Below are 25,060 nucleotides of genomic sequence, written 5' to 3'. Positions count from 1 at the left end.
AAAGAGCACCACAATTATACATTTACAGTCGGTATGACAGCTTTTTTCAATACTTCTTAACCATTTAGCCAGCGCTCGACAAGGACACACTGAGGCGCTGTTTTTCCCATATGTCAATGTTTATGAATAGATTACACCAAAAAGAACATAAGTAATCATGAGTAATCTTGAAAAAAACTGTAAATGTGTGTAAGAGTCCACAGAAAAACATTCCATCAAGCACATTTAGTCCACCAACACAATAGTGTTGAATTATGGATAATTATTCATTTGTTTATGTCACCACTTCTGCCGGAGACCTATTGTTTAGATCGTTTTACCATGGTACTTACACATGAAAATGGCGTCTTTGTAGTAAAAGGCAACTCTATGTCATAGCTTACAGTGTTACAGATAAAATGAGACCACAAACTGAATAAAAAGTCAAAGTTATAGTTACTAAAATCTAAACAAACCCAAGTGTTTTGGCTGTCTGCATATTTCAGTCACTGCTATTGATCAGTCACAGAAGTTACTTCCTACTTCCCAGAAGTTTGACTGACAGAAAAACGAGCCAATGGCTGCATGAATTTTGATCTTATTGGTCGGCCGTCATGTTATTGCACTTTGTTTGCTGTTACCAACATTATGAAGCTGCAGGCCCGGAGACCCAACCGCACGCTCAGACCTGCAAGCTCAGACCTGCACGCTCAGACGGCTAGACCTGCACTTCCAGACCTTCACAGTGCCGCCTGCTGTTTGAAAGATCGACTAACCTGAATTCAGCTGCTTATAAATTGTAACTTAAACTACTTTTCTACTATAAAATATTACGCAATGATTGAATATATTATAATATAAAATTAAACATGCCAGATTTTGTTAATTGTATTTGTAATTAAATATTGTTCAGTTACTTCAATATTTTTAGACATTTATTGTTTTTTAAATAATTTATCACTGTTTTGTATTGAGTTGAGGGAATGAATATTATCTTCATATACAATAAATTTATTCACATGCAATAAATTATAGTGCTCTGGGTAATTTTCTCACAACAAACTTTATTTTCTTTTTCATGAGGTCCTAAAAGTGAAGTTTCATAAACTAATTTCGAGAGAAGCACGTGATATGATTGAGCACTACTGGCAGCTCATCTATAATCATAATAATCCAATCAAAGTGATCCTAGTTTACTATAAATGGATCATTTTCTCCCTACTGCTCTATCTTCGTTTTGGAAGAATCCCCCTTCCACCCCATCTCCTCCTTTTCCTCCTCTCTAAAGGGGGAGCTCTCGAGACCTTCCTGATCTTAGATCTCCTGATATGCATGCCAAACCTGCTATAAATGCTAAGCATATCTAAGTGGGAACTCTTGAAATCATCAAGCTGTAAACAATGCAGAGAAAATATAGTTACGTACAAAATAACATCAAATAAAATAAATGCTTTACATTGTTGTTGGGGAGATTTTTCATTTCTCAAGCAAAAAACTGTGGAAATATCTGCAGCCTTTTGGTGCACTGTATTAGTGTTTGCAGAAACCACTCTTTTTGAATTGTAATATCAATCTGTGAATTATACACATCACAAGCAAATTATTATTGCTTTAACCTAATAGAACTCATATTGTAAATTTTATGCAGATTAACTGATATTTTAATTTCCCAAAAACTTATTTGTAATTATTACAAAACTTATTGATAATTGTTAAACTGTTATCGTGTTACTGTTATTGTCTTTGTTAGCACTTTCAGATAATACAGTAATATGTACAGTAGACCTACATAGCACTAAAATATCTTTCAAATAATAATTGCGTTATATATTTTACATTTTATTTTAACATTTTTACTTTAACGTTTTTAATTTTTCCAGAAAAACGTTGCTAGAAAATTGTCCCAGAATGGTACAATAACACCGAAAATAAGAGCAAGCTGTAAACATCATAAAATAATGTTATATAATAATATAATGCTAGCTTTTGACACTAATTTTGATCAAATCAAACACTGAAATTATTGTTTGTTAGTGTAATTTTTTTAGCCTGATCTCACAAGAAAACATAAGTATTTTACGTTTTGCCAGTTTAGTGGCTAATTCTTACGAATTCGTACGAGTTCAGTCGTACGAAATGGTACGATTTTAAAAAGGAGGTGTGGCACCTGACCCCACCCCTAACCCCAACCGTCATTGGGGGATAAGCAAATCGTACTAAATTGTATGAATTAGATCATACGAATTCATACAAATTAGCCACTAAATGAAAAAGTTACGAATTGCTGTGAGATTGTGTTGAATATTTTACACCAAAGAAATATCATGTTTGCTGCTCAAGGCAGAAAATACAATTGTTTACAATAGAATCCTAATTCTGTTTTTTTATTAATTTTTTCTTCATAGCTGAATCTCTGCTGAGGATTTCAAGCAGCAGCAAACTCCCATGAAACACTTTCTGACAGTGAGTGACAGAGAAAACATCAACTCTTGTAAGACTTTTTTATATGCACTGGACTTGTTTATCACAATGTACTACTTGTGCTCAAATAAAGCATTCATACTGTACGTTTCTGTTTATTATTTTACATTTAAAAAATAGTGGTGTATGAAACCTTCAGTACATGTGGTCATCAGACTTCTCCACAAAAAAGGAGAGGGTGAAAAACACAAGACATTGTCTTTTTTTGTCTATTGGTGTCAAATTGAAATCATATACTCAGGAGATGTGTGGATTTTGACCTATTACTTTTCTGTGTTGCTTCAGAAAAAAAATTCACATATTTGTTTATGAAATAATAAAATGTTTAGTGTGGTGCATTTTTTTCCATTACTTAAGCATCTATAACTTTTTTCATTTTAAGCATTATAAACTCTAGATGATGGATAACAAAGCCCAGAGTGTCTTCATTCCAAAGATACATAAACTGTGAATGTAGACCAAATCATTTAGCAACTGTAAATGTTTTAGCTTGGGAAGATTATTTTTGAGAAAGTGCCTCTGACAGTGAGGGAGAGAAGGACATCGACATAGCCTCAGAAAACATTTTACAGTAATCTCATTTTGCATGCTATCTTCATCAAATTTAAAATATAAACTCACGAAATACTTTGCTTTCAAGTCATATTTATCTAGGACATTACATTAATGTTTTCCTGTGTTTGCATATGGAAAACAAATATTGAACACAATACAATTTTTTCTCATGACTTCATAATGTATAACTTTTTATATTTTTTAACATGTAACACAAAGTGTCTTCTTTCCAATGATACATAATTTGTGTTTGTAGCTTACTGGAGTCAGGAACTGTTACATTTTAAAGTTAGGTAGGTGTAAATCCCCAAAATTGAGTGCTGGCTAACAGGTTTAATGGGCTCAACTAACCCCACCCATAACCACACCCCTCATATCATGTCACCAGCTCCATTGAGTGCATTGTGTCTGACATTGCATCGCTGAGAAATGCATTTTCAGCTTGCATCATAAAGGCTGCATCCAGATACTTTAGCAAACATGGCCAAAAATGCTGTATTACGTATGTCAGGTCAGTTTTGTCACCAGTAAACAGTATCTGTAAAGAAGTGACAGAGTTTGTCTCAGAACAAGTGTGTATGTTGAACTTGCCAGATGTGTAAGATGTGTCTCTGCTGTTGCTGATGAAGTGTTAGCAAACACAAGCTATAACATAACTGTGCCACTGTTGTGCGTTTGTTTGTGCTTGCTTTTAATCTACACCTCTCTAAACACATACCTGTGATTTGTGCATGACATCATTTTCATAGGCTTGTTTTTTTAAAAAGCTCTACTTCCACTTGTAGGCATTTTCACTCAAAAAATGTTGTTGATGTCATTTAAACAAACAGGCAAAAAGCATTGACATGTTGTGATGTAAACAGCCTCTTAAACACCACTACTAGTGCTTAGATTGTTGTGAATATGCACCTCCTAGCAATGAAAATTACATACTGTGCCTTTAAATAGAAGAATGAATGAATTCTGTAAAATTCTGTTTAGTATGTGTATAAAACATTACTCTTCAAGAAATTGTTATGATCTTGCTTCCTTTTTTTATTGTTATGAAATATAATATTAAAGAAGGCCGCTGTTTCGATCCTCGGCTCAGTTGGCATTTCTGTGTGGAGTTTGCATGTTCTCCCTGTGTTCGCGTGGGTTTCCTCTGGATGCTCCGGTTTTCGCCACAGTCCAAAGACATGCGGTACAGGTGAATTGGGTAGGATAAATTGTCCGTAGTGTATGTGTCTGTGAATGAGTGTTTCTGGGTGTTAACCAGAGATGGGTTGCAGCTGGAAGGGCATCCGCTGCGTAAAATTGTGCTGGATAAGTTGGCGGTTCATTCCGCTGTGGCCACCTCAGATTAATAAAGGGACTAAGCCGACAAGAAAATTAATGAATGAATGAAATATAATATTAAGATTTGCAACAGAAGTGCCATATGACTTCAGGGGCCTGTTTCAGAAAGGAGGTTAAGTGAAAACTCAAAGTATTTTAACCCTGAAATGAGAGAAACTCTGGGTTTTCTATTTTAAGATGGCAGGTTTTTTAAACTGGAGAAAGCAGGGTAAGTCAAGCCTGTTTCTGAAAGAAAGTAACTTACACTCAGGGTCAGTTACTGTGGTAACTTACTCTATGAACTTAACCTGGTCAGGAGCAGTTTTCATTCTCTAAACTCTGAGTTTCTGTCGGTCTCCTCCCCTTTTTTAAAGATGAAGCGGTATTTCTTGCCTATGATGAAAACACTTTTACTGAACAAATTACAGTATGTGCATTAAAAAAAGGTTTGTTTTAAGAGATCATATGCTGATGAAAATGTGTGTGAATGGACAAACCAGCAGGCTGAGCACACTGTAACACATCTTAAATGTTGTCTTGGTCATTATAAAACGCATTAACCGTTTCAGTATTAATGTATATTATTAATGACCTCCAGAGCATCTGGAGCATGTCAAGAGCATCTGTTCTCCAATTCTCATGGCTTCAAACGCCCCCACCCGTTCATTGTGTGTCAACATCGTCTAATGAGGCGCAAGTACATTAATTAAGTAAAGAAAAGATTGACGCAGCTTCTTCCACAGCCGTAAATTCTGTTTTTACTGTTTATATGTGGCGCCAGTTAATCAGGAAGTGACAATTTTGTTCTCTTTTTACTTGGATGGAAACGCTGCTTTATTAGCACATCTTTTATGCGTTATTCCAGTTTTGCACATAAATTTAATTAATATATTTGAATAAAAACATAGCTATTGCCTACATTTCAGTCACACAAAGAACAAAGTCACATACAAGAATGGCTTGTCCTTTTTTAATAAATAATTAGCTTAAATTCACTTCAACAGGGACTTGTACTGTTACTAGATTAATGGGATTATATTCTTTCTAAAAACTAGTTTAGTTTAGCCTCTATCACTTGATCAACAAAAAAGGCAGACAAAAAAGTGCACTTTTAAACCTAATAAAACTGATCAACGTGTATAAAAGTTGGAACGTGTGTAAAAAAAATTGTAAACGTCACACATAACATTACTTATTATATTATACTTAAATATTTAAATACTTTAAATGATAAATTACATATTAACTTGAGCAGCTGTTTTCCCTCACTAACTGTCTCTGTTTCACTGATGCAGTGGTGTTGCGTTTTAAAATATATAGTGATTTCTGCTATAACTTTGCATGAGCACATCAAGTTCAGCTGGAGAAAGAAATTCTAATCTCTTTTTTATGATGTTGCCATAGTCACTCGTAATATCTGCACTCCATTGATAATGCCTTTTTATAGTTGCTGTGTGCACGCTTAACTCTGAGTTGGTCTACTCAAATTTGATTGACCTAACGCAGATCCGCTATTCTGAAAGCGAGTTTTTAATCTCTTGGTAAATCAACTCAGAGTTCAAGTTTCAACTCAGAGTTGGTTGAACCTTGAAACAGGCCCCAGGTTAAGACAAGTATGTTTTCTTCCTCAAGGAGATGAAGAAGAGGATTCCTTAGCACATGCCACAGTAAATGTGGTCTAGCTACATCCTGGGTGAGTCTCCTACTGCTGCTCCACTCCAATCTGCAAAGGACAAAGACTGCAAAAACAGAGCCCTACCTGCTTGCTGAGCTCCAGCAATGGACAAGCTGTTCTCCAGCTATTTTCAATGATGCTCTTGTGAGTCTCCCTCTTTTGTCTGTTGTGGTACCATTATCTACAATATATGCCCACCTCCACCCCTTCCTCTTGGAAGGACATCCATCCATGCACTCATCCGTCTGTTTTTAAAGGTCATTGCTGAGGTGTGTGATGCCTATTTTACTCCATATGATGCACTCCAGCCTGTAAAAGACAAAGACTGGACTAACAGAGTTCTGCGTGCTCGCTGAGCTCCACCAATGCACAGGATGTTCTCCAATGTTCTTCAGATAAATTTCCATCGATGCTGTTGCGAGTTCCTTTCTTTTGCATGGTGGGCATCCATTACCTAAAAAAGAAACACCTGCCACAGACAAGACTTCTATCTATCTAAGCCCATGTCCACCCTTTTCCTCTTGGAAGGACATCTATTTATCCACCCATCCAGGAAATGCCTAACCTGACCATACGTTTCAAGTCATTGCTGAGTTGTGATTGCTATTTTTCTATATGCCCCAGCCTAATCTGCAAAAGACAAAAGCAAGACTAATGACCCGTTTCCACTAAGTGGTACGGTATGGTTGAGTATGCTTCTATGGCCATTTCCACTGTCAAAAGGTACAAAAAAGACAATCGTACCGTACCACTTTTTGGATACCCTTTAGGAAGGGTACCTAGCATGGCAAAAAGGTACCAAAAGAGCAAAGCACACCATGTTCTCCAGTGTTTTTTAGATATATGTCCACTGATGCTCTTGTAATTCTTCTCTTTCTGCGTGTTGTGTCAATTATTTGAAAAAGAATCAACAGCCACAAACAAGATATTTAGCTAACAATCTATGCTCATCTCCAAACCCTTTCTCTTGAAAGGATATCTATTTATCCATCCATCAATTCAGAAAATACCTAACCAGACCTTCAGTTTCCAATCATTGCTGAGGTGTGATTCCTGTTTTTTCACATGCCCCAGTCTAAACTGTAAAAGACATAGGAAGGACAAGCAGAGCTCTACATGCTTGCTGAGCACCAGCAATGCACAAGATGTTCTGCAGATAAATCTACACCGATGCTTTTAAGGGTTTTTTTTTCTTTTGCATGTTGTGTGTCCAGTACCTGAAAAAGAAACAACTGCCACAGACAAAACATCTTTCCAACTATCTATGTCCATCACCATCCTTTTCCTCCTGGAAGGACATCTGCCATCAATACGTAATACCTGACCATCAGTTTCTTATCATTGCTGAGGCGTGTGAGTCCCTAGTTTCTCCACTCCACTCAGTTAAAGACAAAGACAACAGCAGTAGAGTTCTACCTGCTTGATCAATACTACCTATCTGACGGAGATACCCAATAATTACATACTCCAAGGGTGCCCAAACTTGGTCCTGGAAGGCTGATGTCCTGTAGAGTTTAGGTCCAACCCAAATTAGGCACACCTAAACCAGCTAATCTAGTTATATTAGAAACTTCCAGGCAGGTGTTGAAGTAATTTGGAGCTAAACTATGCAGAACATCGGCCCTCGAGTAGAAGTTTGGGCATTCCTTACTTACTCTGTAAAAATGAAACTATATAATTTTAAATGTTTTATAAAGTTAATTTCATTCATTTTTTTCAGCTTAGCCCTTTTATTAATCAAGGGTCGCCACAGCAGAATAGCTGCCAACTTATCCAGCATGTTTTTACGCAGCGGATGCCCTTCCAGCCGCAACCCATCTCTGGGAAAATAAAGTTAATTTGATTTAACGCAAAAATTTAAGGCTGTACCTAATTTATTCTGATGCACTTCTCAATACTGAGATGTGTTTTCCTGATTCCTCAGAGCACTCTGGCTGAGTTTTACCCCTGAGACACCAAACATTAATCTTACTTCCTTGTTCATTCACTTTTCTCTCAATCAACCGTTAATCTGTCATCTACACTTCTAGATGTTTCTCAGTCTCTTCAAATCAAGCACACTCAGTCTACATATGTGGAATACAAAGCTGTTTTTTATTGCTGCTCTGAATATTTGGTTATTATGTAAGTGTTGCTAAATAGTAAAGCCAATGTAGTATGAATAGTGTTGCTACGCTGCTGTGTGGATGATTTTGTGTGAGGCTTAGGCCCAATCCCAATTCTACCCTTTAGCCCTTACCCCTATACCCCTCGTTTTACGCGTTCACGTCAAGGGTTAGGGGTGTCCCAATTCTCTTTAGCTTGAAAGCATAGCGCTAAGGGGAAGAGGTGAATATCCCTTTGAATGAAGATTTTTTTAAGGACCACACTCAAAACCAAGGGGTAAGAAAATTTTCCAGAATACACCAGCCAAAACAGCAGAATCACTGCACCCGAAAGTAAGGAGATCCGCAAATTAGTATTTTTTTGTCATTATTACGAATTTTTACAACAAAGAAGCATATGTTTTAATATATTCATCATCAAGTTCATGTTTTACCATCATGTTTTAAAAATAAATGCTAAAATAAAAACTCCTGGATAGCAGTCCCACAACATTCTGACACTTGATGACACTCAAATACCCTGTCAGTAATGTCTAGTGGCTGAGAATGGGCTTTTTACAGCGTCTGCTATAATGATAATGTTGTTTTTGGTGTGTTTAGATGAATATGGCCACTGTGTTAATGCACAGTATTAGGATCTTATTGACACATTATATCGTTATGATAACATATATGCCTTCAGGGATTTCCTGAAGATAAATATCTTAAAATAGCACAACTGGAATCACTACAGCAGTCTTAATCATCTGATCTCATATAAAGCAAGAGATCGCGATGACATATGATGATATGTGCAGGTGCTGCAGTGCTGTCCCAATTCTTAGTGGTAAATTTTAAAGCCCTTCTCCTTCACCCTCGGTTGTAAGGACTAAGGGGATGGGGTACAAAAATAGAATTGTGTCAGTGTGGTAAAGGCCAGACAGAGTTTAGACTTTAGTGCAAGTAATATGGCTACTAGTGTGAATTACAACCTGTTTCTTTATTTCAGAAGTGCTAAGATTATGGATTAATGTATTGTATGGATTTGTAACTGTTACAATCTTTTCACTGTATATTTTAAAGAGAAAATGTGAAATAAATTGTGAAAGCCAGATGTTCATTAAAATGCATAAAAACTACAGTGGCCATATTAAATCGAAAGCAGTGGTTTACCATATAGCAAGAGGAAAGCTAAATACTAACCAATTTATTTTTGTTCATTCTTTTGTCACATTATTTTATGGTTTGTATAAAAAAGTGTGAATTATGGTCGTGGCAATACATGTGGAAATATATTTATTATTTGTTTTGGTGCCATGAATGTACGTACTTCCTCCGGGTGCTCCGTTTTTCCCCACAGTCTATAGACATATGGTATAGGTGAATTAAATAAGCTAAATTGTAAGTAGTGTACTTCTACATCACTACACTGTTGTACTGATAATGTACAGTATATTGCAAAGCACTGCACTGGGTACTTAAAAATGTAAATTAGATTCCCGATAATTGCGTCTTTTGCTTAAACATTTATGCAAATATTAAAACTCGATCCTATATACATTCTGCTTCATACACTGATAAACAGCAAAAACTGAATTATGTTATATTGGTTCTTGCTGTGGGCGAAGCAGTGGCGCAGAAGGTAGTGCTGTTGCCTCACAGCAAGAAGGTCGCTGGGTTGCTGGTTCGACTAAGCTCAGTCGGCGTTTCTGTGTGGAGTTGTTATCCCTGCGTTCGAGTGGGTTTCCTCCGGGTGCTCCGGATTCCCCCACAGTCCAAAGACATATGGTGCAGGTGAATTGAGTAAGCTAAATTGTCCGTAGTGTATGAGTGTGTGTGAATGTGTGTATGGATATATTGCTGTGTAAAAACCCCGGATTAATAAAGGGAGTAAGTCGACAAGAAAATGAATGAATGAATGATTCTTGCTGTTCTTTTACTATTTAATTAGCAAAGGAGGAAATAATTTGCTTTGCACCTTGGTGAAGGCTTTGAGCCTAAACGTTTGTGTCTTTTCCCAGCAATGAATTTAAAATAAAAAGAAATTAGAAGACTGCTCTGATCAATGTGAATCACAATTTCTTAAAGTAAACGATTTAATAAATTGATGCACCAAAATCTAAGATAATGTAATGGAAGACCACTGTACGAACAGCATTGCTTTAGTACCCTTTCTTAAATAGTGTCTGAGGAAATGATCAATAGATTTTTCTTCTTTTGCTGTGCACTGTTAGATTATTTTACACTTGTCTGCAAATGTGTCATTTTTGGTTGTTTATTAGAATGTATTTGGTGCCAAGAATGCAATAAGTGATATGTATTAAATGAAAACTATGTAAAATATGTAACACATGGTTTGTTGTGGGCAAACGAATGATGCTCAGAATACTAGTAAACAAATATACAATACAATGTACAATCCAGCAAAATTGATACATTAGGCAATAAAAATATAAAAACCTTATAAAAATTATTCATTTACTTATTAACTCTTTAATTGTACAAAATAAACAGTGAACGGCTGGGATTAGCTGCTTTACAATGTTTAAACAGCAGAGGGGGTCAGACCCTTCACCAAAAAATTTAATTATCGTTTAAGAGCAAGTGATTTTCCCAGGTGAACAGTGTTAATGTAATTAGTGATTTCAATGAATGGCCTATAAAAAACATTTACCTCCAACACTTTGCATGCTTGGATTTGTGGGTTGTTTATGGGGATTTGGAACAATAAGCAGTCAGTGTTAGAGTTTGTTGCTTGGTTTTATTAAGCCATGGATAAAAGGTGGAAAAGGTGAGTTTATCAGTTGCAGTGGTTCGTTCTGTGAATATTGTTTTCTTGAAATTGATTAATGTCATGATGCCATGTCTGTTTGCTTGTAGGTTACCCTTTTTAGTAGTCTTCCTGCTCTTTTGGAAGAATGCTCCTGCTTATGCATGTAAGTAGTTGATTGTAGGGATTCCTTCCTATCACAGACATTTGACTGCACAAAGTGGTTGTTCACCTCAAATCGAAATTCTAAAAAATAAATAAAAAAAAAAAAAATAAAAAAAATTTCGTTCAAATTGATGTAAACAAATTGTTAACCAAACGGATGGGTGACTCTTTCTTTTTTTTTTTTTTTTTTTTTTAATAAAATTCAGTCGTTTTTAAATCTCTAACACTCTAAGCTAGTTTTGGTGTTAAGCAAAAATTAAAGCTTGTTTACAACCACCTTGAGTGAGTACTTGGGTTTTTAAGTTGACTATCTAAACAATTTAAGCTTTTGTGTAGCTCTGTTTTTTACAGAAGCTATTGAGCTGCCTTATACAGTTTAATGTAAAGGACTTGAGGTGCATGTGTATATACATGGACACTGTAAGATTTTAATAAATATTTGTGTAGAAATGTGTACAAAGATTTTTTTTTTTTTTTTTTTTTTTTTTTTTTTTAATTGAGTATTTTTGTTTGTTCTCTAGATTCAACTTATCCAAATGCTGGCCAATGGTGGGGTCAGCCATCTGACAACGCTTTCTTGCCTCTTGTGGTCCAGTCTTCTGTGCCAGAAGCCCCTGTCACTGGGGTTTTGCTTGAAGAAGTGGTCTCTAGTTTGCCAGAAAACAGACCTGAGTTTAATCTACTTCAGGTTGTTAAAGGTGGTGTTTCCAGCAGTTCTGACTCTACACCCCAAGCTCTATCTCCAAATACCCCCTCTTCAGCTTCTGGTATGAGTGGTTTAGCGTCACTTCAGGGCTTGTCTGGATCATCCACTTCAAGTGGTTCTAAACAAATTGTTTTTGCACAAGGGGAAGGTGGCAGCTTTGCTTTGAAGACTGGAGTTTCTGGCCAGTCCACTAATGATCAGAGCTCTCCTAGTCTGTCTAGTTCCGTTTCTCAAGGTACCACCTATGGTGTAATTACCCAGGCTCAAGGTACAAGTCAGTCTGCTCCAGGATCTTCATCCCCATATACAACCATATCATTGCCCAAATATGTTGCTAGTCAGTACATAACTCGACCAAGTTCAAAGCAATTTACCTCTTTCTATGGCACCCAGGCAGGATCCTCTTCCCCTTTTACTTTGCAAGAAAGTACCACATATGGTGGGCAAATCCAGACTCAAGATGCCACAAGTCGATTAGGTTTAGGATCTTCAACCCCTTACATATCTGTATCATCACCCCAAGTTGTTACTAGTCCGTTGACACCTGGGCCAGGTTCAAAGCAGGTTACCTCTGTCTATACAACCCAGACCGGATCCTCTGCCCCTTTCACTTTGCAAGAACTACTCCAGGGTTCAGACTCAACAAGCCAAGTTGTTTATGGTTCAACCCCATACGTATCTGTATCATTGCCCCAAGTTGTTACTAGTCAGTTGACCCCTGTGCCAAGTTCAAAGCAGGTTACCTCTGTCTATGGCACTCAGACTGGTTCGTCTGCTCCGTTCACTCTGCAAAAATTACTACAGGGTAAAGGTTCAAAAAGCCAGGTTGTTTCAGTACCTTCAACCCCATATGTAGCTGTATCATTGCCCCAAGGTGTTACTAGTCAGTCAACATTAGTGCCAAACTCAGAGCAGTTAACCTCAGTCTATACCACCCAGACAGGATCCTCTGCCCCTTTCACTTTGCAAGAACTACTCCAGGGTCAAGATTCAACAAGCCAGGGTGTTTATGGATCTTCAACCCCATACGTATCTGTATCATTGCCCCAAAGTGTTACTAGTCAGTCGACGGCAGTGCCAAGTTCAAAGCAGATAACCTCCATCTATACCACCGAGACAGGATCCTCTGCCCCTTTCACTTTGCAAGAACTACTCCAGGGTCAAGATTCAACAAGCCAGGTTGTTTATGGATCTTCAACCCCATACGTATCTGTATCATTCCCCCAAGTTGTTACTAGTCAGTTGACCCCTGTGCCAAGTTCAAAGCAGGTTACCTCTGTCTATGGCACTCAGACTGATTCCTCTGCTCCCCTCACTCTGCAAAAACTACTCCAGGGTAAAGGTTCAACAAGCCAGGTTGTTTCAGTACCTTCAACCCCATATGTATCTGTATCATCACCCCAAGTTGTTACTAGTCCGTTGACACCTGGGCCAGGTTCAAAGCAGGTTACCTCTGTCTATACAACCCAGACAGGATCCTCTGCCCCTTTCACTTTGCAAGAACTACTCCAGGGTTCAGACTCAATAAGCCAAGTTGTTTATGGTTCAACCCCATACGTATCTGTATCATTGCCCAGAGTTGTTACTAGTCAGTTGACCCCTGTGCCAAGTTCAAAGCAGGTTACCTCTGTCTATGGCACTCAGACTGGTTCGTCTGCTCCGTTCACTCTGCAAAAATTACTACAGGGTAAAGGTTCAAAAAGCCAGGTTGTTTCAGTACCTTCAACCCCATATGTTGCTGTATCATTGCCCCAAGGTGTTACTAGTCAGTCAACATTAGTGCCAAACTCGGATCAGTTAACCTCAGTCTATACCACCCAGACAGGATCCTCTGTCCCTTTCACTTTGCAAGAACTACTCCAGGGTCGAGATTCATCAAGCCAGGTTGTTTATGGACTTTCAAACCCATACGTATCTGTATCAATGCCACCAGTTGTTACTAGTCAGTCAGCTGTGCCAAGTTTAAAGAAGATTACTGCTGTCTATGGCTCTCAGACAGGTTCCTCTGCTCCTTTAACTTTGCAAGGAAGCTATGGTGGACTAATCCAGCCTCAAAATGCCAAAGATGCGTCTTCTACGGGATCTTCATCTTCTGTCCTCCAAACCTCAACCGGTGACTTTTCGAATCCTTCCAGCAGCTTTTCTACCCTAAAACGTTATTACTCTGTCAAGGATTAGAAAACTGTTAAACTGCCATATGGTGCAATGTTTCCAATAAAATTGAGATTTTTTTCCAAGCATGAATCAATTTATTTTTTTGTTGGTTTAGAATATTTTTTTTTTTCTCTGTATGTAACAAACTGATTATTTCAAATCCACTAAATTGTTTATAATGTTGGCAAGTAAGACTTGTTTGATTTGGACCTAAAGGATTTTTTTTTCTCTCATCTGTCCTTTTAATCAACGGTAATCTTACACTAAATATTTAGGTTTCTATATTTCAAAACTTTGTTGCATTATTTCACCCTTTTGCGTCATTAATGTGGCAATTTTAGTTTTAAATACATTTGATTCCAAAAACTGCTTGTACCTACAACTATTTATGAAAGAAAGGTGCTTTCAAAGAATATTGAGGTAATATTTTCCACTACCGTTGTTGTCCTATTAAAGAAATGCATGTTTCAAGAACCTACTATTAAAATAATAATAAATAAAAATCACTGATCTTATTTTCCTGAAGGTCCTTTTAGTCATGTCGTACGACTCAATGAATTGTTGATTCATTTAAATTCTAGCTTACTTTTGGAAACTACAATTCCTTTACAATAAAACAATTGTTAAAAAAAAGGTATAAATTGGTTAATGCGATGTAAGTTAGTATAATGTGGTTAAATGCATTGTCCCAGGTAATTTTTAATATGAATTTGTCATTATAAAATTGTCACTGGTATAACAATTCTGGGTAAAACTGCAGTGACACTGCACTTTTCTCCCCATAAACTTCCATTCATAAGCACGCTAATGTGTCAGACCGGAATTGTAAAGTCGTGCTTCAGGTTTTGTCAACTCTGACCTGCGAAATCACATCACTTGATTGCATGAGACCAATCGAGGATTAAAACATGACCTATCAGGACAGGAATTTAAAATACTAACCAATCGTTTGCTTTTTAAATGTCTAATCTTTTTTAACCCTGCCCCTTTTCGCAGTGTCATATCACACAATTTCACAAGCTCAAATTTTAGTTCAGCTAGAGTTTAGTTTTTTCTAGCTGAATGCAATACTTTTTAACAAGTTTCTTAAACTCTTAACACGGTTAGCACAACATCCATGTTTGTAGACTATTCAATTAGTTTTTCTCAGTCGCTTTAGTGCATTTCTCACAACCCTATTTACATTTGCACAACAGTCAATGCATTTCTCAATACAATTAGTCAATAGTGCACATCGTAGTAGCAGTTTCTCATTCCTTCCAACACATTGCAAATGCTTTTGGACATGCATCAAATGCTTTCATACTACTCTCTGCTGTTTTATAAAATGCATTAACTGTTGTGCAAATGTAAATAGTGTTGTGAGAAATGAACCAAAGCCACTGAGAAAAACTGGTACACATTTCTTGTTGCTTTGATACAAAATGCATAGAGTTTACACCAATTTCAAATGCTTGAACTTCTTTTACACACAGGCCCAAACAAGACCAAAACAATGTAATTTTACAGTCAAATTTACAAATGTTTTTACACAGTATGTCAGAACAGAAAACATCATGTTTTAAACTGAACTTATATAGGCTAAAGTCAAAGCGAACAGCTGTTCATATTGTGGACTGAAACACAAATGTTCCCTGTATTGTATTAAAATTAACTAAACTTGTAAATGACTAATAGTCATTCCATATAAAACTAATAGTCCTCATTTCATTACTTGAGTCATTACATACAAAAATTTTGAACTAGTTATCAAAATCTGTCAAGCAAATTTTATAAAAATATTTAAATCTTTTTAAAGTGTCTTCTAAAATAAACAATTTCATGCATGATTTTCAGACCTCTGTATGTTGTAGGTTCAGTTCCAACATTGTAAAAAAATCTAGCTTACAAATTGTTAACTCAATTTAAAATTGTAAGTTAGGTGGACATATTTTGATCTCAGAGTTGAATTTACTTATAAAAACAAATTAAACTGCATGTTTGGAACTGTTTGTTCAATGAAAGTAAAAAATCAGTAGAGGAGACTTTGAATTTTGATTTCTTCACTTGGGTGTCACTGTAAAAATAAAAAGTTTGGTTGACTTAAAATTTTAAAGCAACTGGCTGCAAAGAAATTTTGAGTTTATTAAGCTTCGATGGTAGAATTTATGCCAAATTATTCAGTAAAGTATACTTGACTTAAACCAGCCTTTTCAGTCAACTTAAAAAAAATATTTGGCATGTCTTCAACCTCTGAAGCTTAACAAACTCAAAATTTCTTTGCAACCGGTTGCTTTACAATTTTAAGTCAACTCAACTTTTTATTTTTACAGTAAATATGTACAGCAATATTGTTTACAGTTGTGCAGAGTTCTATCCAAAAGAGGTTTATGTTTTTTGTAGATAAAGGGTATATATTCTTTTGCACTAGGTTGTGACTAAATTAAAATTGCAAAGAGCAAATGCAGTAAAAATGTGAAACATACATATTCAGTGTCTTGTACTCGGATACCTCACTAAATACGGTGATGTCTAACTTTACTGTAGTTTTCAAATGGCTGTGCAAACAGTATATAGTGCTGTCTTGAGCATTTTCAGGAAAGGTCACCAAAATCTGACTTTATTGCATTGAAAAAATGTACAGAGTAAACTGTCATAATGAAAACATGACAAAGCCATCTGATTATCTTGTTCAAAAACAATGGTGTCAGGACTTTTCATATTGATGACACTGACATCAATACTTGCTTTTGAGGAATGAACTATCTATTTTGAGCAGGTGACACACTTTTGCAGGTTATCGACTAGGTTTTGCAGTTTGTATCAATTGTTTTGATAAATTCATTAACTGTTGTGCAAATGTAAATAGTGTTGTGAGAAATGCACCAAAGCCACTGACAAAAAACTCTAAAATGGTTATTATCTTATTTGGAGCACAGATCTTTTACAGTATGGATGGATGGATGGATGGATGGATGGATGGATGGATGGATGGATGGATGGATGGATGGATGGATGGATGGATGGATGGATGGATAGATAGATAGATAGATAGATAGATAGATAGATAGATAGATAGATAGATAGATAGATAGATAGATAGATAGATAGATAGATAGATAGATAGATAGCTAGGTAGGTAGGTAGGTAGGTAGGTAGGTAGATAGATAGATAGATAGATAGATAGATAGATAGATAGATAGATAGATAGATAGATAGATAGATAGATAGATAGATAGATTACTACAGTGTAAAAAGGGATGTGGATGCAGACTTGAGTTGCGTGTGTATATCGCTGACACTTTGGACCTCAACTTCTTTCTTTTTTAGAACATGATAGAAAAAAAAACAGAATAGCACAGAAGAGTGCAGTCCTCCTAAAGTCACTTTCATTTGGCCAAAATATTCAAGACCAACGAAAAGCCAATACAATCTTCATTGAACCACAAGTAATGGATAGAGAAGATCAAGAAGATGTGGGGATTTATGCCAATGTAGACATCACTAATAATGATGATCACAGAACAGAGATGAAGATTTCTCAGACAAAGAGTCTTCAAACATTTCAATCCAAAGGTACGGACTCGTTTTATACATGCATGGACACACACACACACACACACACACACACACACACACACACACACACACACACACACACACACATATATATATATATATATATATATATATATATATATATATATATATATATATATATATATATATATATATATATATATATATATATATATATATATATATATATATATAATTAGGGTATAAGTAATATATCCTAATAATTAAGAAACAATCAGATTTTTATATTAAGAAACCAGAATTAATTTTAATGATAATTAAAAGTGGAAAATTTTCTCTGCACCACTTTTAATTGTATTTGTTTTTGTCTTAAACAAGTTAAGCATGACTTAATTTCAAGTCATGGTGGTTGTTTTTCTTTACTTGCTTGAGGATGATTAAGAAAAAAATTATGCCAATTTAGTCATGAATGATGATGATCACCATTTAGAGAGCGAGGTTTCTCATTCAAAGAGACTTCAAATATTTCACTGCACACTCATCTTATAGTGATAATTCTGACTAAAACAAAGAGAGATGTATACAGAAATGTAGAATAAAAAAGTGTCGTTTTTGTCATTTTAGGAAGTGATTCCCCGTGGAATAGAAAAGACAGAGCAATTGCAGTGTTTTTGGCACTTCTGTGTTTTCTTCTGCTGGTTTTCATCATAGTGCAACGTGCTCAGCTTTACCAGTCACAAACCAACAATACATACCTCATGGAAGAGAAAAAAAACTTAGGTAATGACTTTGAAAGTAATAAAACCTACTTACAAAACAGGATTAAAGACTTCACAGAGGAGAATAACAGATTATGTGACTGCATAAAACAGTTGAGAAACAATTTGACTATTTCCAGCTGTAACTCACTGACCTGTAAATGAGAATCTATCAGAGTTGTTTGGTATTATATATTCTCATGTTTAACTCATATATTCAGGCGTGCAGAAATGAATGTCTAAAGGCTAATGATGATTCCATGAAGCTTTGAACTGTAACTTACTTTTTTCTTAATTACAGAAGTGTGTTTATGTTTGTGTGGAACAATTTAAACCCCTGTTGATTTATCTCTGCAAAGTTATGATGGATATTTTAATAATTCTTTGCTTTTGTTTATTTAACATGTTTGATATTTTGTAATGTCATTTGTAATATTAAAGTTTTGTATTGGCGAATTCAGACTTGTAGATTTGTGTGTGTGTGTGTGTGTGTGTGTGTGTGTGTGTGTGTGTGTGTGTGTGTGTGTGTGTGTGTGTGTGTGTGTGTGTGTGTGTGTGTGTGTGTGTGTGTATAAACAGTATTGATTTATTTATTTATTTTATTATGTCATTATTGTAATTACTATTTAGTAAAAATTGTAATAATAAGAATAATAATAATAAAGGGCGACTTTTTTTATAAAATTGTAAAACTTCCAGTATTCAATTTTTTTTTTATCTTGCAATTACTTTAAAAAGATAAAAACTACAACTATAACAAACTATGAATTATGATTGTAGAAGTCAGCACTCCGAGGAACCTTATAGCGAGTTACAAACTCTAATGTGGGTGGAAAAGTCAGAAAACTTTGAGATCTAAACTTAAAAATGGGAAACATACATACAGAACTCATAGGGAAATCTCAGAGCTGTGAGATAAGACATCGCAATCACCTTGAATTATAATTATGTTTTACTTCGGTCTTTGAAACGGCGTTTACAAGGAAGTAGGTATATTACGTGCAACGAAAGCCACACAGACATAGCAGCAGACACTGCGGGGCTGAGGTGCGAGACTGTCAGACAGATCTGCAATTGCAGTGTCAAGTTTTAAAATGCTTGCTAAACAGTCCCTACTAGTGGCACAAACATGTATAACAATGTCAGCAGAATTTTTCTCTTGTCCGTTTGACACCACATCTGGCTTTATCACGCTCTATGTAGATATTATATATGTAAATTTGCAGTAATAACAAAATATACTCTCAAATATATTTAAACTTTGTTTATATTTAAACAAAAAAATAAAAAAATCAGAAAGCATCAGAATGTTGTTTGCATTCTGAAAATTACAGAGCAATAGTAAGAGCATACCAACATTTTCGAAATATTAATTGGCAGCTTATTGTATCTAAGAATATAGACCCAAAAGGTACTCGGTGTTTTCCTGATTTATTTATTCATTTGTTTATTTATTTATTTATTTATTTATTTATTTATTTATTTAAGTTAAAACCATTACAAAATGTTACATATTCAAGACATGTTTGCTTAGTACTCGGTGTGAATGGAATAACTTTAGGTATCAAAATACTTTTTGTATTATTATTTTTGGGTTCCTGTAAAAAAAAAAGTAATAAATACTAATAAATAATAGTTTTAATTATCTAAAACTATGTTTATGTATAGGTAAAAACATGTTTTTAGTTTAAAACAAATGTCAGTAATATTTAAGTTGATTTGTTAAAAATAAATATGCCAGCTTCATAGATGTAAATATTTTTGAGCTGTTGTGAGTGTCATGAGTTTAATTCTTTTCTAATAATTTACAATTGGTCAGACATATAGGCATGGTGGCCCAGTGAGTGTTTTTGAGTTTGCATGTTCTCCCCATGTTTGTGTGGGTTTCCTCCAGGTGCTCCGGTTTCCCCCACAAGTCCAAAGACATGTGATATAGGTGAATAAGGTAAGCTAAATTGTCCATAGTGTTGGTGTGAATGAGAGTGTATGGATGTTTTCCAGTGATGGGTTGCAGCTGGAAGGGCATCTGCTGTGTAAAAAAACATATGCTAGATAAGTTAGCAGTTCATTCTGCTGTGGCGACCCCTGATTAATAAAGGGACTAAGCCGAAAAGAAAATGAATGAATGAATACTTGTAATTTTATCATTGTTTTTTAAACATTTATTTTTATAATTATTATTTATACTAAAGTGTGGTAATTTTCAAAACTTTGAAATTGTTTCATACTTGCTCTTTATTAAGAAGTAATAACAATCCGTTATAAGACGTTTGATGCAGTACTGAGATGTACAATGAATCCTATTATTTTTATTTATGAAGGCCAAAAAATACAGTACGTTTCTATGTGAATCTGCATCTGTGTGTTTTAAAAAAAAAAAGCCAAAGCGAGAAAGGAGAAACAGACAATATGTGTTGGTTAAAAATGCAGTGCTTTTTAACTCTGAAGAGATTAAGGGGTTGCCATGGCGACTGTTTCTAGGAGACCGTGTTGCCTAGGTCAGCATCAATAAAACGGTGTGAGTTTTGTCATAATGCGATCACACATTCTCACACATACTTGCGCAACACAAATCAGTGAGTCTGAAACATACTAAAAAAGATTTTATTCACATTTGCTGTATTTACAAGCAAAGCGCAAACCATAAAGTCCAGCAAGGACAAAAAAGGCATTGTTTGCATAAGGACATTTCGCATATAAGGCAACAGAAAGCAAATATATACGCAAACAAATAACTCAAGGCATGTTAATGAGATTATGATAGTGTATTAACACCCTTTCGAATTTCAGGCACACTTTTCTCTGCCCTGAAGCAAACAGCTAAAGGCACAAAGCAGTTTCAATTCTCAAATCTGCTGAGCACAACTCTAAATTTGAGCTGTCGTCTTTCAGGAAGGTAAACTGAATTACATGGCTGTCAATGTTAAGGATCATGTATAGTGTTGTTCTGTGTTTCCATCTAAATACAGATCGCATATTTCAAGTGACCTATATTGCTGATTTTCTCTGTCTCTGTTTCTCCTTGAGCCTTCTACACAGTTTTTGTTGCACTATTCTCATTCCTTCCATATTGACACTTTCTCTTTAGCAGCAAAATTAAGTTTTAATACTAGGAAACGACTACTGATTTTATTTCTGTGATGATAGAATTATATTTAAGTTAAGAAAAAAATGCAAATATCTCACCACAAAGAATAATAATAATGGCTTTAAAAACTGCAGTGTTTTCATATAAGAAGCAGCATTACACACACTAACAAGCATTTTATATCTTTATAATACAAAACAATATAAACCTCAAAAACGTTAGTAAACAAGGCCAAAATGACAACGAATAGTACAATTGTTGATTCTTATACAAAAAATGTATAGCCTATTATTGATGTCAATTATTTGCCCCAATGTGATATTTGAGCACTGGCTACATATGTCTGCAAAAAGGTAGATTCATAAATGCTTTTGTTGTTTTTGCACATTGTACAATGGATATTGTGTTGTCTGAAGAGCTTTTTTTTCCTCATCTCCTTTGTTTACAATCACTTATATCACTTTAAATGCATTGATAAGAACAAAGTCTTTGCCACAAAACTGAACTTACACACGAGCCTGAGAGAAATGTTAATAAAAATTCAAATAGCACTTTTGCATCTGAATTTTCCAAATATATATAACAGTGCTCTGCATATGTAAGTACACCCTTCACAATCTATCTTATAAATTCAATTTTTTTTAATAGGAAGCTTTACAATATTATATTTCTGCATTTACTTTACATTAGATTAGTCAGTACTAAAGCCAAATCTGGAGCTAATTTACCAAATTAAATAACTTACAATAATTGTCTAAAAACTTGTGCACCCAAATTTATATATTATAGAAAAATATTATTACAAATTTAAAAAAGAGCAAAAATCAAAAAGCAAAAAATAGAAGCATTTTGTAAGTTATTTCTGCAATATTTAGCTTGAATTTAATTGTATTATCTTTCGATGTCTATATATGTTTGGTGGCTAAAATATTATTTTAATAAATATGCCTGTTTAATAAATCTGTTTTGTTTAAATGCAACAAAATACATTGCCTATATATTCACTGAGAAATGGATAAAAATATTCATTTTTAAAATGAGGTGTACTCAGTTATGCTGAGCACTGTATGTATATTCCATATATATCACTATGCTATTTCAATGTTGATGTAAATATTACTCTTTATAAAATTACACTGTGTCTACATGGATGCAAGCAGCATTATAAAACACAACTAAAGACAATAAAGCCACTTTTCTGCTGTTTCCAAAAAATCACTTCTGAGAGTAGTAAAATTGAAGTTTTAGCCATATGTGCAAACTGTATTTTTTATTCTGATTTGGTTTTGAGCTCTGGGGTTTGTTACTCGATTGTATATGCTTTAGTTGAACCTTAATTCAACATTTTTAGGCAGAATTTGTACAGAAAAACTTTACCAAAAGTTTGCCCAGCAGCTAGCTTTCTGCAACTAGCTCTCTGCGCCCGGTCAGTGACTGGATAAGAGACCATGGGAAAGCTGTTTTGCGGAAGTGGTGTTAGTGAGACCAGCAGGTGGCACTCAACCTGCGTTTTGTGTGGGTCCTATGTTAAACTAACTTAGGCACGCTTACGTCATCGCTGCTGGGCTGTTCAGTGAGAAGCGCTCTCTCACTCAGCAGCACAGTGGAGATTTCTCTAGTTATATCGTTTCAGTATTTGATATGCCGTTAAATATTTCGCCAAACAGTTCTTAGGGATGCGGGGACACGCAGTCAGATATTTCGCCGAACAGATCCGCCACTTTTGGCGCTCATAAACAATCATAAAGCCCTCGTGCTGCAAGAATGAGGATGTCTGCTGAAGGCGTGCAGCTGTCGTGCAGTGAGGGGTTTGCGTCTTTAATAAACTACGGCAGTTTGCGTTTACTGAACAGTAAGAATGATTAATAAATCCATATGAAACAGTCCCTTAAAAGTCACGTCTCGCTTTCAGTTTCGGGCTTTGGCACGTTTTGCACTCACACACAAGCGTACCGCGCCAAAGCCCAAGTGAACCACGCTCAGGCACACCTCTTCCAACCGGGCCAGGGCCGGCCAAGTGAACTGTGCTTGAGCCCGATTCAGCGCACTCACACTTCTCAAAACGATCCGGGAAACGGGCCTGGGCACGGTACGGATGGCATAGTGTGAGTAGGCCCTAAGAATGAGAAGACTACCCCGAAAAATGTCTAAAGCGCAGGTGGACCAGAAGATCCCCCCCCACCCCCCCCCCCCCCCCCCCCCCCCCCCCAAAAAAAAAATCTATAATGATCCAGAAAAGTGATATATAAATATAAGAAATTATTATTATTATTATTATTATTACCAAAAGTTACAAAAAATGTAAATATATTGTTAGACATAACCAACAACTTTAAATTAATATTTTAACCTGTTATATATTTTCGGTCATATTGATTTTAATTGTATAATTTGAAGCGTTTTGTAAGTAATTTCCTCAAAAAAGCTACACAAGGACCACTGTTCGTGTAAAAATTTTTATCCTATTTCAGCCACAATGTGGTCATTGTTCATGAATCATCAATGTGTAATTATTCATGAAATGTATTACATTTACCATGATAAATGAGCCAAGGCCAATTGTAAACGTCAATGTGACTGTCACTAGAGGGCGAAATGTGCCAATAATTTGTCGGAAGATAGTGCAAAGGTGATATAAAACCTGTTGTAAAACCTGTGATTTTATCATCACTGGATCTGGCAGGACATCTTAAGCTTTCTTTTCTCTGATGTACTTTGAGTGCTCCTGTTATTTCTGAAGCGAAGAACAAACAGATTTGAAACATTCACCAGTGCAGAAGCTTCTAGCTGTTGCAGCACAATGCGACACAAGCAACATTGTGTGTAGACACAGTGTAATTTTTAAGCCCAAAGAACACTTTGTTTTGTAAATGTATAGTTCAATGTTCAGCTGTTTTTATTTTAATGTCTTGTACATGCACTCAATTCTGCTTGTTTGGCATGTTCAATGTTTTTTCCCCTCTGTGTCTCATTTTTTGTTACATTTGCTAGCAATTTTAGGTAATTTTATTTATGGTACCCAATAAAGAAATTCTGATGATTATAAGTATTGTTCATGGAAATCTGAAATTACAGAGCAATAGTAAGAGCATACCAACATTTTCGAAATATTAATTGGCAGCTTATTGTATCTAAGAATATAGACCCAAAAGGTACTCGGTGTTTTCCTGATTTATTTATTCATTTGTTTATTTATTTATTTATTTATTTATTTATTTATTTATTTAAGTTAAAACCATTACAAAATGTTACATATTCAAGACATGTTTGCTTAGTACTCGGTGTGAATGGAATAACTTTAGGTATCAAAATACTTTTTGTATTATTATTTTTGGGTTCCTGTAAAAAAAAAAGTAATAAATACTAATAAATAATAGTTTTAATTATCTAAAACTATGTTTATGTATAGGTAAAAACATGTTTTTAGTTTAAAACAAATGTCAGTAATATTTAAGTTGATTTGTTAAAAATAAATATGCCAGCTTCATAGATGTAAATATTTTTGAGCTGTTGTGAGTGTCATGAGTTTAATTCTTTTCTAATAATTTACAATTGGTCAGACATATAGGCATGGTGGCCCAGTGAGTGTTTTTGAGTTTGCATGTTCTCCCCATGTTTGTGTGGGTTTCCTCCAGGTGCTCCGGTTTCCCCCACAAGTCCAAAGACATGTGATATAGGTGAATAAGGTAAGCTAAATTGTCCATAGTGTTGGTGTGAATGAGAGTGTATGGATGTTTTCCAGTGATGGGTTGCAGCTGGAAGGGCATCTGCTGTGTAAAAAAACATATGCTAGATAAGTTAGCAGTTCA

General features: G+C 35.4%; 1 protein-coding gene and 2 long non-coding RNA genes across 6 annotated transcripts in view; all 3 read left to right on the top strand.

Moving 5' to 3' along the window:
• Positions 1-4,020, top strand: part of LOC141376356 (uncharacterized) — a 259,480-nt gene extending 255,460 nt beyond the window's left edge. The window contains exon 5 of one of the 2 annotated variants that reach the window (XR_012386286.1): positions 2,385-4,020. This is a non-coding gene — a long non-coding RNA (uncharacterized lncRNA). The remainder of the gene's footprint in view (positions 1-2,384) is intronic. The other variant, XR_012386283.1, reaches the window with a different exon arrangement.
• LOC141376355 (uncharacterized) overlaps positions 1-25,060 on the top strand; it is a 974,232-nt gene that overhangs the window by 485,940 nt on the left and 463,232 nt on the right. The window lies entirely within an intron of this gene.
• On the top strand, positions 10,780-13,964 carry zgc:165539. Its single transcript, NM_001111176.1, is given in 5 exon segments — positions 10,780-10,882; positions 10,972-11,027; positions 11,548-12,296; positions 12,471-13,001; positions 13,353-13,964. Coding segments are annotated over 3 exon segments (1,590 nt in total). The 5' UTR covers positions 10,780-10,882; positions 10,972-11,027; positions 11,548-11,795; the 3' UTR covers positions 13,911-13,964.

This window comes from Danio rerio, chromosome 10, assembly GCF_049306965.1.
Source record: "Danio rerio strain Tuebingen ecotype United States chromosome 10, GRCz12tu, whole genome shotgun sequence".
NCBI lineage: Eukaryota > Metazoa > Chordata > Actinopteri > Cypriniformes > Danionidae > Danio > Danio rerio.
The sequence above is the reverse complement of the archived record's forward strand: the minus strand, read 5'-3'. Positions and strand labels throughout refer to the sequence as shown.